At 34.0% G+C, this 18,683-nt stretch overlaps 1 protein-coding gene across 44 annotated transcripts in view; it reads left to right on the top strand.

Moving 5' to 3' along the window:
* The window catches only part of LOC111045692 (Down syndrome cell adhesion molecule-like protein Dscam2), a 460,637-nt gene that overhangs the window by 378,556 nt on the left and 63,398 nt on the right, over positions 1-18,683 (top strand). For 2 of the 44 annotated variants that reach the window (XM_039427619.1, XM_039427641.1), the window contains exon 13: positions 1,456-1,743. The exons of the other annotated variants lie outside the window; for them this stretch is intronic. In XM_039427619.1, coding sequence (XP_039283553.1) covers positions 1,456-1,743 — 288 coding nt within the window. The remainder of the gene's footprint in view (positions 1-1,455; positions 1,744-18,683) is intronic. 44 annotated transcript variants of the gene reach the window in all.

The following is an 18,683-nucleotide window of genomic DNA, read 5'->3' as shown; positions in this document are numbered from 1 at the left end:
TACTATCCTTGTATATCTTTTGACAAAGCAAATAGTACTATCCTCATATAGCTCCACAACGTTGCAAGATCGTGATTTAACAAAGTAGAACTATGATTGATTAACAAAATATTTTATCTCTATTATAGAAATGTATTATTTAATCATTGAAAAATATAGATTCTTGATAAATAGATTATAATATTGATCATTTGAAACAAGAATGAACAGTTGATATTACATCAGATATATAGGTGTCAGGTATCCTCTATGGCAGTGGCAATGTGGAGAATCGGTATCGCTCTTCTCCTATCTTTCTTTACTGCCTTTATAATGTGGATCTCACTACACAAGAGGCTCGTCGTGATCTAGATCTATATAATTGTTATTACAAATCATCAATCTTACCCTGTCTGACAATTCACATTACATCACAGTACCTATTTCATTTGCATGCCAGTACAGCTTCTGTTTATGTAACCTTTGTTCAGCTGTCGCTTTATTTTTGTTCGCAACTCCATGATGTTTAGTTTTGTTGAAAATTGTCTTTTTATTATTTTGGCAAGCTAAGTTTGTTTTGTTGCGAATTTCGTTTTGTTTAGTAGGCTCATTCATCATTCACAATCATGTATCATCGGAATCATTCGAAGAGATTATTTGAAGATTAGGATGTTGGGATTAGGATGGTCGTGTTGGGATAGAATCCTTGGAATTAATTCTGAGAAACTATTGTGTAGCAGCTGTTCTGGGAAAGTGAAGTTCAATCACAGAAAAATGAATTAACAGTTTTCTTCGTGTTTCATTTTACAATCAAAATCCTCAGTTCTTCTTCTCCATCGAAATAGTTACATTTCTTATGCTAATGTGAGACGACTCTATTCCTCCATATCCGGTGGAGATATCAAGTCTATCAATATGAAGTACGCAATAATTCAAATTATCACACGCTGTATTAGCCTATTGCTATATTCCTTTCACGATAAATAATAGAATTGTTAGGTAAATGGTGTGCAAAGCTTTTGGTGCAAATTTTTTTTTATTTTTCGATTAAGCCTTCTCTTTTATATTTGGTTCATTCATCTAGAAATTGCCTTCATTGTTTAATGATAGGCATTTTCAATACATTGTCCAAACTTTATTCGATAAACATTGAATGCAATATGTAAAATCATTATTAATCCCTACAAACAAATAAATGTGAACACATTTACTATATCAGGATCAAAATCATCGCAATTTTTCAACTTGTTTTTTCCCATTTTACGGTATCCGACACAATTTTTAAACGTATTTCAGACTATTTTACGGTACCACACAATTTTTAAACGTGTTTTTGGCTATTTTACGGTATCCGACACAATTTTTAAACGTATTTCAGGCTATTTTACGGTACGACACAATTTTTAAACGTGTTTTTGGCTATTTTACGCTAGCAGACACAATTTTTGAACTCGTTTTGGCAATTTTACTGTCCAGTGGCCCCCCGAATCATCCCGTTCGACTTTGGGGAGTCACCAATTTTCGCCGGACAGGCCGCCCAGGTGACCTGCCTGGTTTCCGAGGGAGATCTACCCCTGGACATCAGCTGGAGTTTCCACAGTGTGGAGAATATGGCGTTGCTAGGCATTTCCACCACTAAAGCTGGCAAAAAAGCCAGCCTGCTTCTCATAGAATCGGCGGGACCCCAGCATAGGGGCAACTACACCTGTATTGCTAAAAACAAGGCCGCTTCTGTTAACTATTCCACCAGTCTTGAGATACATGGTACACAAATAATCAAATCACTTATAGAAACACAAATAATGAAAATACTTAACGGTAAAATGAGGAGGTCCAAGTTATAATGGCAGTAGTTGATTAGCGTTGGTGTTGCTATCATTGTCTATCTCTCAGATAGAAGCAGATAGCGCTATCCTTTTCTAGCTCTGAAAGGTTGCCTCACAGGTTTTTAACAATGTAGAATTACAATTAATCAACAAAATATTTTTTTTGTGTAGTTGAGAAGTTGATATTGTGGTAATTATTCATATTGAATGAAAAAGACTAAGAAATTGTCAAAAGTCAACTGATTTATTGATCATTAGAAAGACCGGTAAACTAGTTTATCAGAGATTGACAATGGTGTAATAATCGAAACCGGTCTTTCTAATCATCAATAAATCAGTGGACTTTTGACAATTTCTTAGTCTTTTTCATTCAAAATATTTTATCGCAAAAATTCATTACTTAATCATTGAAAAATATTTTTTCTTGACGAATTAAATACAATTGATTATAATTGAGTGGAGTAATTGATTATAATTGAGTGGTAATAATTGATTATAGTAACGAGGATGAACAGTCATGATAAGTGTTTGCATAACCTCATATTTAGATTATTTCTATCAAAATTAGCTAGAGGAACAGTTTTGGTTTTATCCTGGGTTTGGTTCTCTCCCAATTATTAAGTTGCTGTTGTAATAGTGGAATAAATAAATAGATGAATATTACATCAGATATACCGGTATCAGCTATCCTCTAGTGACACGGCAAAGAATCGGCAACGTTGTTCTCCCATCTTACTCCACTGCCATTATAACGTGGACCTCTCCATAGGAACGGTTTTGGGTGGCAAATGCTCTACTGAAAACTATAATTTGAACCCATTTGAGATACTTCTTGTAGTTTATAGTCTGTCACCAGTTATCCATGGTACTTGATTTCGGAATTTTGATAGACACCTGAATTGCATGCTTGTTCCCGTTGGCATGTTCTGCCCAAAATTTAAGTCAATTTTTGACATTTATTTGTTTTTGGGGAATTAATTTTTTCCATCTTATTTCATCTTTGAATATATTTTGTTCCCATTTTGCTTTCTTGCCAGATCAATTATTGTCATTTTTTCAATGTTGATCAATTTATTCAATCAGTTTAAGATTCATTCTAGATTTGCTTATATTTTAACGCACGTATTATGTTATTTAAAACATCATCGGACTAGATTGAAGGTTTTCGAGTCACTTGACATTCTCGTTAGAGATTCATTTTATTCATTTTCAAAACCACTAGAGTATAGCCCAGTTGCACAAAACTCAGTTGAATTCTAACCGGGATTAAATGAATCGAGAACTAATCAGAGAAGCCATAATTTAAAAAATCCTTTTCGATTGTGCAACCCGAATTTAATCATGATTGAAATCTAACAGGCTTTTGTGCAACCGGCTCTATAACAGAACAGTAGCCACATTCATACTCTACCATTGGCTACAGAGCCCGGGCTCTGATTGGCTGACGCTATCTAAGAAAATGGCGGATGACTGACGAAATTGACAGGCCCTCCCATAAATTTGAGAAGCTAACAAAAAATTCTTGTAATCATATTTGAACTTATTAATAAGCAATCATCGGTTTTAATTGTTTAAATCATCTCAAGAACAAAAATGGATAATAATAAACCAATAAATAATTTAGCATATGATTTCATTCAAGAAATTCAAAATAGAAACCCTAAAACATAAATTATATAGATGATAATGAAACTGATAGCAATTCAAATAAATCCACCTCAGAATAAAAAAAATAATAAAGGCCTTAATTGGAACGTAATGATTATTCTGATGACATAATATCGGACATAGTTTTCTCTCTGCAATATCAGATATAATTTTCTCTGTGCAACTTAATGAATGACTTTATGATGAAGTTTCCAAATCTTTAATTGAACAATTCCTGATTTTGTTGATAAGCTAGTGTTGTACTCCTTCTTCCATTGGAATCTATTGATGTCACCTCCATTCATATTTCAGAAACAAATTCTTGTTTCCTAGTTTCAACTAGTTGAATCTCGGATGAGATTCGGTTGAATCATTGGTCATTCAGACCAATTTGATGTTGTCTGATGAAACTCGCTTGAGTATTGGGTCTAGATCCCGAGAGTTGGAATTGATTATTATGTTGATGAAGACTTTGGATTGGTCTGAACGACAGGCAAAATAAATAAGATGATGATTAGATGATTATCTATCTATTCGCTGTTCATTTGTTGTCTAGTCTTGTGGATTCAGACAAGAATAGTTTATAGTTTTAGTTAATAGTTAATAGTTTTGTTCCAAATTTCATCTTGATTCATACTAAAATATCGCCGTTGAATTAATTCATTTATGAAATTTCATTGTTCTTTCTACAATAATTGCAAAGGTATATTTAAGGTAATCAAAAATATAATTTACAAATTAATAGTAGGTGAAGAATATTGATGAAATAATATTTTTTTTTAATTCTCCCACAGATAGAGCCGTTCAGCTTCATGCCCCACATTTCCGAAGGTGCACGCTTGAAGCTGATGTGTTCGATTCTCACCGGTGATTTGCCAGTTAATATCACGTGGTTGAAAGATGGCCAAAGAATTGAAAAAATGGCGGTCGCTAACACCGATATACAACGGATGGACGAGACTATGAGCTTGCTCGTTCTCTCTCGTCTCTCACTGAACAATTCTGGAAATTACACTTGTGTAGCCGAAAACAGGGCAGGAAGAGCTTATCATTCGTCTACTCTCAGAGTGGAGGGTATTTGCAAATTAATTTACTTGAGGGTTGATTGTGTGTAGATTGTAGATACTCTTCTATTTTACTATTATTCATTAACGAAGCGCTACAGCCCTACGTGGACCTTGGCCTCCTTAACAATTCGCCTCCAATCATCTCCATCTACTATTACCATAGAGAAACAATAGCGTAAGTAGATATCCTTCTACATGGTATAGGGAATTTATGTCGCAATTTTTACTGTTATCTCAAGCCGATTACTGTCGATTATTGTCAATTTTTACTGTTTTGTTGGGGTGATAGTGTATGAACGGCACAATTTGAGGGACTACCAGCGTCACACAGCTGCATAGGAAAGAACTTTGTGAACTATCAGCTTGGGATAACAGTAAAACTTGCGACATAAACGCCCCTATACCATGGGATATCTATGCTATTACTATCTATTCTACTATAACCGTTTTTAAATTCTGTTTGGGAAAATGATTAGTTGTTTACTAACGCTTCTATTATTGATCATGCATATAATATGTTACTAGAATTCATCACGGAACACCAAGCATGATCATATCATTATTTCTTCACAGTTCATTCCCTATCAAAGAAATAAGTCCTTTCTTTATCCATAAATAAGTCCTTTATAAATGAAGTCCTTTATTTATAATAAGTCCTTTCTATCCACAAATAGGTCCTTTCTTCATCCATTTCACGACGCATACGGTAGTATGTGTTCCCAATTGAATATATATTTTGAAACAATTTGATTGTGTCATCACGGATCATGGAAACTGTTCATTCCAGTTATCAGTCGTTTCAATACCTTGATCTTATTTCTTTCACGGGTTGGAAGGTTCTTCACGTGGACGGAGAAGATTGATTGATTGATTTATTTATTACATGCCAGGTCTTGAAAAACCTACTGCATTAATAAACATGACAATATTATACATTGAAGAGGAGAATACCTTGATAGGATACCTTTTAATACCTTGGCCATGTACTTGCATACAGGTACTTGTACTTAAGGTCGTTACATTCATTGATAAGAAGGTTATTCACATATGTTAATACTACTTGGCAGGCTACAATAGGCAAGTTACTATACTCCGTACAAAATTACTCCTGACTTGGGAGGAACATGCGCAGCAGAGAAGGCATACAGAGGTAGGGATACAACGGCGATGATGTTGCCGTTCTGAGCCGGCCAGCATTCTCTAGTTTCTAGTGAGTATTCAAGCGCTCATGTTGAATCTACGGAGTTTCCTCTCCGAAAGCCTTCAGTCGACTGACTCTAATCGACAAATTGGCAACTGTGCTTCTACCTATGCCTCTATCCATCACAGTAATTTGCTGATCTCCCTCCATTTTTCTGCGCCGCATATTCCCCCAAGTTTGAAGTAATTTTGTACGGAGTATAGCAGGCTACAATATGCAAGTTACTACTTAGAAGGCTGTTTATTTGAAAGCAACACCAAGTTACTATTTATCAGGTTATTTTTTAATGTTATTCATTTGAAAGTTCGAACAAGCTTTCAACAATTCTAGGATAACAACTTCAACTTTGGAACAAAATGAAAATAACGATTGAGTTTTTTAGTTCTTCCCCGAATCTAATACATTTGAAACTAAATGAGAATGATGATTAGTTTTGTATTTCTGCCCGAATTTGATACCTTGATACCTGAAATGAAAATAACCATTGATTTTGTGGGTTTCCCCGGATTTGTTACCTTGATGTTACCCCCAAAACTAAATGAAAATAACTATTTATTTTGTAGTTCTGTCCCGAATTATTTACCTTGTTACATTTGAAACGAAATGAAAATAACGATTAATTTTGTAGTTCTGCCCGGAATTTGTTATCTTGGTAGCCTACTTTTGAAACGTGATGAAAATAACGATAAATTTTGTAGTTCTGTCCCGAATTTGATACTTTTGAAACAAATGAAAATAACAATTGATTTTGTAGTTATGCCGCGCATAATCCCGTTCGATTTCGGCGAATCGCCCATTTTCGCTGGAGAGGCAGCTCAGGTGACCTGTCTGGTCTCACAGGGTGATCCCCCACTCGACATATCGTGGAGTTTCCACGGTTTGGGCGACTTATCGCAGCTGGGTCTCTCCACTAACAAAGTGGGCAAAAAGGCCAGCATGCTGCTCATAGAGTCGGCCAGCTCCCATCATAGAGGCAACTACACGTGTTCCGTCAGAAACCCGGCTGGTTCCGTTAACTATTCGACTAGTTTGGAGATTCATGGTAAATAATGGGTTGAAAACGTTGAAGAATTAACTGTTTGATCGTTAATGATGAAACGGTTGAAACTTGCATTGGTCGTTGCTAGAGAATGTATACAGAAAGTAGCACTGAGCGTTGATCATTGAAACAGTTTCAATTAACCGTTGAAACTTGTATTGCTCGTTGCTAGATAATGTATACTGGAAGTAGCTGCGTTGATTCTTGATTCTTGTAAAGAACGTTGCATTGGTGATTGGAAGTTGCACTAAATTTTGTATCGATAATATTGCTGCAAGAAACGTTGAATGTTGAGGTACACGTATCGTTGAAACCTTGCGTTGATCCAATGAACCGTTGATAGTTGAGTTTGAAATTACCGTTAATCGTTGTATTAAACTACAGTGAATCATTGCAAAAACATATACCGGCAACGTTTAGTTGAAAGAACGTAGTTGTTTGTAATCATAGCAGCCAGAAAACTGTTGTTGATAATGCTTACAAAATGTCAACTGTTGATTCAAAGATTCTAGAAATTTTGCACTAGAATGTTAATGGAGTTGCAAGAAAAATTGCGTTAAATTCACAGTCTCCTAGCAACTCTGAAGTAGTTTTTTTTTGTAAAGTTGTTGAAATGGTCAACTGTTGGTTATCTAATGATAGTTAAAAATTGTGAATATTGAAGGTTGAACTGATCGATACATTACAAGTTGCGCAAAACTTCTAATAATAACGTTGCAGAAGTCTTTCTTGAAGAAAGTAAATGTTTCTGTTGTCAGAAATAATTGTATACATGAATCAACTTAGGTTGCCTGATACTAGTCGAAATTCAACGGTTGATTGAAGTTAACCTTGTAGAAGTTGATCGACAGTTTACTGTAAACGATTGACAATCATATCACTCATCTTGCTCGAAGTAGATAGTCTTGGTCGAAGTATTTATACTGTTGGAAGCACTTTCACCCTGCATTTCTGTTTAGTTTTTAGATTACACCTTTTGTTTCCTATTATATTTTGCTTTCATCACGCTTTTTCAAACCCTTTTCTGTTCATAGAATCATTCATTTCCTCCATCGTCCAAATAAATTCAAAACCCTGGATAAGCTTTGAATTGAGAGTTTAGGATAGCAGTCATATTCAAAGAACAAAACCAAAAGTGCTGGAATCACGCAAACTAAGTAAATACAAAACTAAAGTTTGAATTGATCAAAGCTTCTGGCATGCTATTGTTTTTCTCCAAAATTTTACGGTCTATTCGAGTTTCGTTAACAGCTTCGCTAAAAGAATAATGCTTAGAGTTCACAATGACGAATATAACGAGAAGGGGAATAAATTTATGCTCATTCGAATCTAAAAGATTTCACGGTTTGTTTGGATAAAAAAGCTGTCGGTAGTCAACGTCAATAGCTAGGTTTGACAATAGCTTTCTTGTATACTATTGGTATCGGAATATGTAGGTTATAGAGAATTATTTTTACTATCATCAAACTAGCCAGGCAATAATAGGTACTTGTCTCAATTCAGCTAGGCACCATAATTGGGCTAAAGGTACACTTGTTCATTCATTAATCATCAAGAACTATAATTCCAATGTCTAATCCAATTAACTGTACGAAATTTAAGCTATAAATACTACTCAACGACAAAAATATCTAATAATCTAATGTTTTCTATTCCTCTCTAGGCCAGGTATTGTTTTCATTAGTTTTTTCAATGTGCGTGAATGAATTTTTATCAGTTTTTTCCAATGTGCGTGGAACACAGGACTAGAATTTGAATCAATACAAGTTCTTCGACTACGGGTTTTCAATGAGATTTTATTTAGGAAAAAAAATATATTTTCTTAGCGGTCGAATAATAAGAGTTTGAGGCTCCACAATCGTTGGCAGTTTCTGAATAGGTGTTCTGTATTTTAATAAATTTGTATAATTCAATATATCATCAGAAATATAAAATAGGATTCAATATATCGTCAGAAATATTGAGCTTCAAATAGTATGGAGTGTTGACAAATTTCTAAAATATTATATCCCTTCCATAATAATATAGAAATAGTATTCACGTATATGACATTAGGGTTAGCGGTTTATCATATCAAAATATAAAATTGAAACACAAAATTGATAAAAAACAAACAATTGGAAAATAGGGAATTGAGATTTTTAACAACTGCTAATCGTAAGGCTATTATTCTTTGGAGTTCCAATCAAACTATTCTTCAACTGAATCATTTGAACCTTTACAAGTTATTCCATTCAGATATTTAATGGAAATTCTACTTTTTGTGATCTACTAATACCCCAGATAAAACCGTTCGGTATTAGGCTCAACTCACACTTACGCGACTCAGGTCGAGAAGAGACTCGACTCTAGTCGAGAGCATGTGTTTTCTAATGGTGGCGTCGCGTAGACTAGAGTCGAGTGGTCTGAGTGTCACCATTATTTTGGAAACACATGCTCTCGACTAGAGTCGAATCTCTTCTCGACCTGAGTCGCGTGAGTGTGAGTTGAGCCTTAGAAATAGATTCTAAACCTTTACAAGTTTTTAATAAACTATCCTTCAACTAAATCGTCTTATCTTCACGAGTTGATTTCATGCAGATATTTAATGGGAAATCTACTTTTTGGTGATCTAGTGATACCCCAGATAGAACCGTTCAGCTTTAATCAGAACGGCATAAATGGAGGAGGTTCTGGGAGATTGATGTGTTCAATAGTGTCCGGTGACCTGCCTGTAAATATCACGTGGTTGAAAGATGGCAACAAGATCAACCCGACAGCAAATCATAAGATGCAGCGATTGGACGACTCCATAAGTTTACTGGTGCTTTCAAATTTGGCCCTAAACGACACTGGAAATTATACTTGCGTGGCCAAAAACAATGCTGGAACAGCTATTCATTCGTCTGCTCTAAAAGTGAAGGGTACTAGAATAAAATTAATTCCAGTTGTTGATAGAAGCTTGGGCTACCATTTATTCGTCTCGGAAATTGTGGAACGGATGTGAATGTTTGCTGAAACTATCTCTCTTGTTTAGAAATATAATTTTAGGTGCGATTGTCTGTCAGATCATCCATTTTTTCAAAACTTTCTTTTACAATAATTTTCGCAACGTATGTTGAACGATATATGTCTGTAACTTCTTTTACTTTGCCTATCCTCTTTTATTATTTCAACCTGTATCCTTGATATCATTATTACTTCATTGCTTTATCATATTTCTTCCTTTGATTTATCTCATCTTACAAATCATATCTAATTATAGTACTTTTTGTGTGGGCTGTTTATAGATTTAGACAGATTTTAGTTCTTACTTTACTATATAGACAACAACGCGCGTTATCAATCTACAGAAATAATTAGTAACACATTTTCTCAATTTACTTATTGAGAAATATACTAAAAATATAATATAAAAACTTATAAAAACCTTCTTAACTTATAGACTGAAAAACATATAAATTTATAAATAAAAAAACTTATTAAAAATATATTATTTCAAAATTAACTATAGAGAAAACAACGCGCGTTATCAATCTACAGAAATAATTAGTAACACATTTTCACAATTTACTTATTGAGAAATATACTAAAAATATAATATAAAAACTTATAAAAACCTTCTTAACTTATAGACTAAAAAACATATAAATTTATAAATAAAAAAACTTATCAAAAATATATTGTTTCAAAATTAACGTGAATATAACCGGAATATTTAATGTAGTATATTTTCATGATAATAGGAATTTGTAATGGAATAGCTCCAGTTTAATCTCACTACGTCTGCAAGTAATTTCATCCCCTAAAATAGGGACTCTGTCGGATTTTAGGGAATTAAATCTTCTCAAAGATCTCTGAGAAACTCTCTGAACTGTCTGTCGTCTTTGATAGTGACGTCATCTCCCTCTCTGTAGAATTTCAGAGATTTTAAAAATGTGAATATCCTGAAATACTTCAACAATAAATTTTTACCATCTTCACTAGAGACACTATCTCTGCTTCTTTCAGAGATATAAAGATTCTGAAAAACTTCAACCCTAACTGAATGTTATATTCACTTGAGATACCATCTTTGCTTTCTCCAGAGATATAGAGATTCTGAAAAACTTCAACGTTGACTGAATGTGATATTCATTTGAGATACCATCTCTGCTTCTTTTAGAGATCTAGAGATTCTGAAAAACTTCAACGCTAGCTTTTTACCTTCTCCACTAGAGACATGATCCTGCTTCTTCTAGAGATCAAGAAATTCTGAAAGATATCAACCTTAATTTTCTTACATCTTCACTAGACACCATCTCTGCATCTCTCAGAGATCTGGATATTCTGAGAAACTCCAATCTTGACTGTATGCACTAGAGACAACATCCCTGCTTCTGTTTGAGGGCTATGAGGTCTAGAGTTTATGAAGAGTTTTAGATCTCCTGAAAATCTTCAACCCTGAGGCCCGGTTGCACAAATGCCTGTTATATTTTAATCAGGATAATATCCCACAAAAACCAATCAGAGAAGGACTTTCTGAGAAGAAGGCTTCTGTGATTGGTTGCCGTGGAATTTAATCGTGATTAATAGTTGACAAGTTGGGCAACTGGGTGTAACTGTCTTACATGAGACACCATCTCTGCTTCATGTAGAGATCAAGAGATTCTGAAAAACTACAATTTCAACTGTATGCAATCATACAATCCCTACTAGAGTCACAATTCCTGCTTCTTTTGAAGGGCTATTAGATCTAGAGATTATGAAGAGTTTTAGAGATTTTGAAAATCCTTAACCCTAACTTTTCACGATCTAGAGAAACCATCCCTGTTACTAGAGATTCTGAAGAGATTTGGAGCTCCTGAAAGTCCTCAATTCTAACTTTTTTCATGTTTACTAGAGACACCATTCCTGTTCCTTTTTAAGGATTATGAGATCTAGAGTTTCTGAAGAGTTTTAGAGATTTGAAGAACTTCATTCTCAACTTTTTACCATTTAGAGACACCATCCCTGTTACTAGAAATTCTGAAGAGATTTGGAGCTCCTGGAAATCCTCAATTCTAACTTTTTCCATGTTTACTAGAGACACCATCTCTGCTCCTTTTCAAGGACTATGAAATCTAGAGATACTGAAGAGTTTTAGAGATTTTGAAAAAACTTCAACCCTAACTTTTTACCATCTAGAGACACCATCCCTGCTCCCCCTGTCTTTCTCGTCCGAGTATGCGTCACAAGGCGACTACGTGCAACTGACCTGTGTGGCAGCCAAGGGCGATCTGCCAATCAGCTTCGAGTGGCTACTAGACGGCCGACCAATGGCAAGCGGTCTTGCAACTACTGTGAATGTCGGCCGCCAGACTTCGCTGCTAATCGTGCAGGCGGTGACCTTCAAGCACGCCGGTCACTACACGTGTGAAGCGCGTAATCTCGGCGGACGTGCTAACAAGACGGCTGAGCTCGTTGTCAAGGGTAGTTGTCTGTCAGAATGATATTCTCGAGAAATTAGTTGGTAGTTGTTGTATGAATAGTAGAAGAGTATGGAGGTATGGGATGCCTTGGAAAATAGTATGGAAAGTACAAGAATTTCAAGGGATATTGAAGCAGCTCTAGAAAATTGTGATTGCTATTATTTTGTTCAAAATCTATCCACGGAAAGGGGAGACTCATCGAGGGATTGTGAGATTCAGGCCCGGTTGCACAACAGCCGGTCAATTTTCAATCGTGATTAATCCCACGAGAACCAATCAGAGAAGCCGTCTTATCAAAAAGGCCCTCTCTGATCTCGGTTCTCGTCAAATCAATCACGGTTAATATTTAACCGGCTTTTGTGCAACCGGGCCTTAGAGTAAAATGACCAGATATTGTCCAATCACAGATTCTTTAAAAATCGAGATTTTCTATTCAGTATGTTAAACTAGTATACCACAATATCACTTTTACAACTATACTCAGAAAGTGTTAGTGAGATTAATTTTAGATCGCTAGCATTTTTCGAATGAGAAGCATTGATATTATTTGTGAACAATTTGTTACAGTTTTGGATGAATATCCACGACTGCTATGTAGTGTCCAAGAAGGAAATATTGGAAATGTCTTGGAAACAGTGGTCGTTTTTGTATGGAAAAAAAGAATTTGGTCCAAAACTTTTTGAACACCAGGGTGCTCCATTATTTTACATGCATATTTTTACACTTGATAGAATAATCTACTTCTCTTATTTTTCTGGTTTTGTGCATCTATAATAATTATGGGTTTGGTTGACTTGATAGCCAGTCATCAGTTCTTCTATGGAGGTTGGTAATAATGACACTGGTCATCGACTGTTTTCACACTCACTGATTCCTTTACAGCACGACACGACACGGCAGAACAGGAAGCTCTCCGATTGGCTGATTAGGTTGACGTATTGAGAATCAGCCAATCGGAGAGCTTCCTGTCCTGTCGTGCCGTGCTGTGCCGTCGGTAAAAGTGAAAACGACTTTCCTTATCTCTTTTATACTTCCTGTTCCTCCAACAGTATGTGACACTGTAACTTACTGTTCACAGTAAGTTTATGATGAAAGTAAAACGTAAATACCAGCTCGCTTGCTGTATGTTTGCACAAAGAATTTAAAAGGTTATCTTCAAATTAAACATTCGAGGATTCAAGCCTGTGATGTTTGTTAGCAATGTGATTGTGAATCAGTATTGACTCTCACACGCGCATCGGTCTCTCTCTACAACAGTCTCTCTTTTCTGTGAATTGGGTTTGAAAAAGTCTGAACAATTTTGAAAAATGTCTTCTATTCAAAATGTATTAATTCTGTTCGAGAACTAGATCGTTTAGCAATTTCATAGTATGAAAAAGGTTTATTCAGATCCTGATTGATAAAAACTCCTGATAATTCCAAAAGTCCAGATCCTGATAATTTCTATAAACACTCAAAACTAATGAGAGTTTGACACACTCACTTTAAATGAGAGTTTTATACTCATTATACTCGCAGTATCACCTATGGGATGACGTTCTTTATAGGAATAAAATATTTTCAAATCATCCCTTATCCAAATCAAGTATTTATACAGTATATTTATTGAATCCTTCTCTTTAAAACATTTGTAAAACTCTATGTTTGCACCAATTATTGATATTCTGTATGTATTCATGTTAGTTATCATTGCACTTACCATTTTGTTTTTCCGAGACAAATTAGGTTGATACTATCAAGTTTTTTGAATCCTCACCTCTCAGTTCTGGACTACTCTTTGATTTGTTCATAACAATTCATTTATAGACTTATTCTCTTTGAATTGGATTCAAGAATTTTTACATGAAATGACATTTTTTATGATGAGCAGTAGGGGATACTCAATCCATGATTCTTCTGGTACCTACTAAAATGTTGGGTATCGAACAATTCTAATGATTGGTCAAATTATATATAAAAAATAAATCGATAATATCAATAACTTTCATGCCTTTAGCTATAGAGTGCGGTATTTTTTAGGCGCCTAAGCATAGTTGCGTATTAGAATGTTGTCTTTTTTTTGTAACGGATACAACGGTGTGATCAAGTTTTTTTCGATTTTAATTTGTTCAGGATTGAAATTCCGTGAGTGATTTTCTGCAGTAATGGTATTGTTATCATTGTACAATCTAGTTAATGTTTGAATAATCTAATTGAAATAATTTATTGTTGTATACGTACATCAAGTTTAATAGAATATGAGTCTGGCGTTCTCGTCTTAAGGTGCGTACAGATATACGAGCCGCGAACATGAGCAATTCACTTTTAATCAGCTGACTATATCTGTATTTTTACAGAAACGGTAAGATACAGATATAAAAAGCTTGGAATCAGCTGATTAAACGTGAATAATTGCTCATGTTCGCGGCGCGTATATCTGTACGCACCTTAAGAAGTGCGGTATTTTTCAGGCGCCTAAGCATAGTTATGTATTGAAATGTTGTTTTTTTTAATGATATAACGGGTGTAATCCAGTTCATCCGTTTTTAATTTGTTGAGGATTGTAATTTTGAATGTGATTTTCTACAGTAATGGTATTGTTATCGTTGCACGATTTAGTTAATGTTTGAATAATCCAAATGAAATTATTGTTGTATACGTACATCAAGTTTAATAGAATATAAGCATAGAGAAACAATAGCGTAAGTAGATATCCCAGCGTTTATGTCGCAACTTATACTGTTATCTCAAGCCGATTATTGTCGATTTTTACTGTTTTGACCGGGTGAGAGTGTATGAACGGCACAATATGAGAGACTACCAGCGTCATAAAGCTTCACAGGAAAGAACTACGTGGAATATCAGCTTGAGATAACAGTAAAAGCTGCGACATAAACGCCCTATACCATGGGATCTACTTATGCTATTGTTTCTCTATGATATAAGTCACGCGTTCTCGTCTTAAATACGATGATGTTGTTATTGACTATTGTCGCAAATAAGTGAAAGACTTGAGTATTTGTAACTCAGATTCTGAGTTGAAATCAAATTTAAATTGAAAGTTTTCAAGTTATGGTTTACTGAATCACATCTGTCTCGTTAAGGACGCGTTTTCAACCATTCATTGTTCATCTTCGATTGAGCTACGATCATAATATTCTGACTGCGATTCTACTTTGGAATAGGCTTATATTAGCAATAGAACATATTTGTAAAAATTTGGGAGAAGACAGTTTTGGGCTATGCCTGTTATCATCTCCCATCCAAATCATATATTATAATTATGATTTGTGATTGTCATTTAAATAAATAAATAAAATGAAACTTGCTCACTAAAATTGTGCTTCAACAGTAATGATTATTTTCAACGCTTATGGATGTGTATTGATTAATGGACAAACAACTTGAGGTATTATTGAAATGCAACTATGAATGAGTTATTATTTCGATGAAATATTCATAAACAACAACTAATGGACTCTAGTTGAAATGCAGTAATGTACAGTACTTGAAATGATGGAATGCTATATACGCGAATTCATGACTATAGCTCTGAAAAAAAGATAATTCAGTTACAACTTGAAATCAACTTAGGTTGCTGTACAAAAGGATTTTTATAGCACAAGTTCTGAATAAAATTCTCGATTTCAGGCATTATAGAGTAGAAGAAATACATTCTAAATACGACCTTCTAATATCGGTAATTGGATCAAAACATACTCTGATTTTACTACGAGTTTGTTATCTTGAAGCTGATATTTTTTCAAAAACGCACCTTAATTGGATTATGAGGACTATTAAGTTTTGAAAAATCAAATTTTTCATTTATCAAGTTTGGAAAATCTGTTTGAGAAATCGGTATAGCGACTTTCATTTATGAATTTCGAGCAACGATTTTTTTACATAATATTGGAATTATAAAAAAACCTGGTTTACCTAGATGATGGTGATGATGATGAAACCTTTCGAGGCAAAATATCTATCTATTCTACTTATTTGTGAATAATTTATTTTAGTTGTAATCAGTATTAAAACTTTCATCTATGAATTTCAAGCATCGATTTTTTTACAAAATAATAAAATTATTCAAAAAACTGTTCAAGCTACATGACTATGATGGTGATGATGATTGTGATTATGATGATGATGAAACCTCTCGAAACAAAATATTTATTCTATTTATTTGTGAATCATTTGTTCTAGATTACTAGGGATAAATTTTGGCAACTTCTCAATAACCTAAACTGAAGTTTCCATTTTAGCAGAGCATTTAATGGAATGAAGTGATCTACGTGTTTCATGATGGATCATTGAAACTGTATTATAGCGTTCATGGGATAGAGCTCTCGTTATTCCTTGTAGCAAGGAGTTTGTTCATAAATAAATGGGCGTAATTTGAGAACTTGGACCAATTGGAGATTAGCCTGTAATGTTTTTGGGAGTTTGGATTTAACCAACTCTCCTTATCTGTAAGAAAAAACTGTTGACAGAGAACTAATGAGAATTGGATTACCCTGTCATGATTTTGGAAGTTGGGATTGAAACAACTCTGTTTCTCTGTTGAACATTTAACTAGGGCGATTCTCTCTCTGTTTCTGACTATTGGAAGATCTCTCTCTCGTCTTCTGCCCTTTCTAGAAGTATTTTGTAGGACTTTATCCACATTCTAGTAGTCTCAAATTCCTCTTCAGTCGCTAGGACAAATTTTTTGTCCCCAAAAATTAATGGATTCTGTGTTGACTAGGTTCAAAATTTGTTGTCGTCTCGTAGAACCCAGATTCCAGCGTCGTTTCTGTCCCATTTTATTTTGGTTGTTAGGTAATCAGCTGAATTGCATAGGCCCATTACTTCCTTCCCTCTCCCTCCCCACTCATATCCTCTTTCTTTCTTTTATTCTGTTCTTTTCTCTTTCAGTTTCGCATGTTTTGGTTTTTGCATGTACACACTAACCACTCATTAATCACGTTTATCAATTTATGTTTTGTTAAAAATTTGTTTCAAACATTTGATTTTTTTCAAATATAATTTTCTAAATTTTTAGTTTCTTATCATCATTGTTTATTATAGACTGCACCAAGCACAGGCCATCAATACCTAACTATAGAATCTATTATGGGATGATAATTAACATGCTTTATTTTCTGAAAATTTATGCACAGTAGTAAAGTTATAGGAGCATTAGATAGCTCATTATTGCAATTAGGCGTTAGTATATTATACCTGGCACTTTATCGAAGAATATCTGCACTAAAACTCACAAATTAAAACCTTTTAAACAAATAAATGATGAAAAATAAATTAATAAATAACACAAAATAAACATTATGTTTAATAAAACCTTGAATTGGGTGAGTTATTAGCTCCAATTTACGAAATCTTCATAATATTCTCAACTAAAATAATTAATAAAAATACATTATCAAACTATAAACTCACGTTCATGAACAACATATATCTCCTCCGAATTAATATCTTCTACTACATATATAGATAACAACATTGGAATCGCGGAATTCGAACTCTTTTTTGAGCAACAAGAAATTGTTTATGAATGACAACATGAAATTCACCACGATCAACATGAAATTCATGAAGCAACAACATGAAACGTATCCACATGATGCCTTCAATTTGGTTTCGGATGATTCAAATTTGCATGAGAACATTATCTAACACCTGGCATTGCATAGCTTGCTGATCATATTCACTTTAAACTCGTTCATTGCACTTCATTTGAATGCTTTAATTGTTTGAATGATTTTGCATGATGCATGGTTTGAGAGCTGTAGCTTCATATAGAAATAGATGCACTGGGGTTAGAAATTTATCTATTTTAGAAATAAATTTTAGATTTAAAAATTATTGAGAGTTTTTGTATTTCATGTGTGTAATGGATGAGAAATTATTTTGTCATTTATAATTTGTCAATCAATCATTGTCGAAAATTGAGTTGTCAATCAATCATTGTTGAAAATTGAGTTGTCAATCAATTTGTTTTAACATTTTGACAAATGAAATAAATTTGAATCTTAATTGAATATTGTACTTGAAAAATCTTAAATTTACATGAAAGTCCTGATAATTTAATTGATATTTTCATTATTACCTGGAATATTATGTTATATTTTACACTACATAGATTAACTTCTAGTCAATTATTGGAAAATCATCACATTCAAGTGATGGAAAAAGTTAATTTTCACTACCAAGTACCAAAGCATAAAATTTCATAAAGCATTAATTTTATTCGTGAAAATAGGTATTTCATGATTAAAAATGCTATTGAATCCGGATCTTGTATTCTATCATATCATGCTCTCACTTGGTTTTCTTCAAACATGTTCAATTGATTTTTCATCTTAAAATCCATAGCTCGTCTACCAAGACGACCAACAGGTCATGTCATAAAATATATATTTTTGTAATTATTATTGATTGATTGTCATGTTATGTTTTTTATTGTATCAATAAATATATTTTATATTCTATTCTATCTTAAAATCCATGCTATTGATT

Source organism: Nilaparvata lugens, chromosome 5 (genome assembly GCF_014356525.2).
Source record: "Nilaparvata lugens isolate BPH chromosome 5, ASM1435652v1, whole genome shotgun sequence".
Classification (NCBI taxonomy): domain Eukaryota; kingdom Metazoa; phylum Arthropoda; class Insecta; order Hemiptera; family Delphacidae; genus Nilaparvata; species Nilaparvata lugens.
This window is presented reverse-complemented; position numbering and strand designations above follow the sequence as displayed.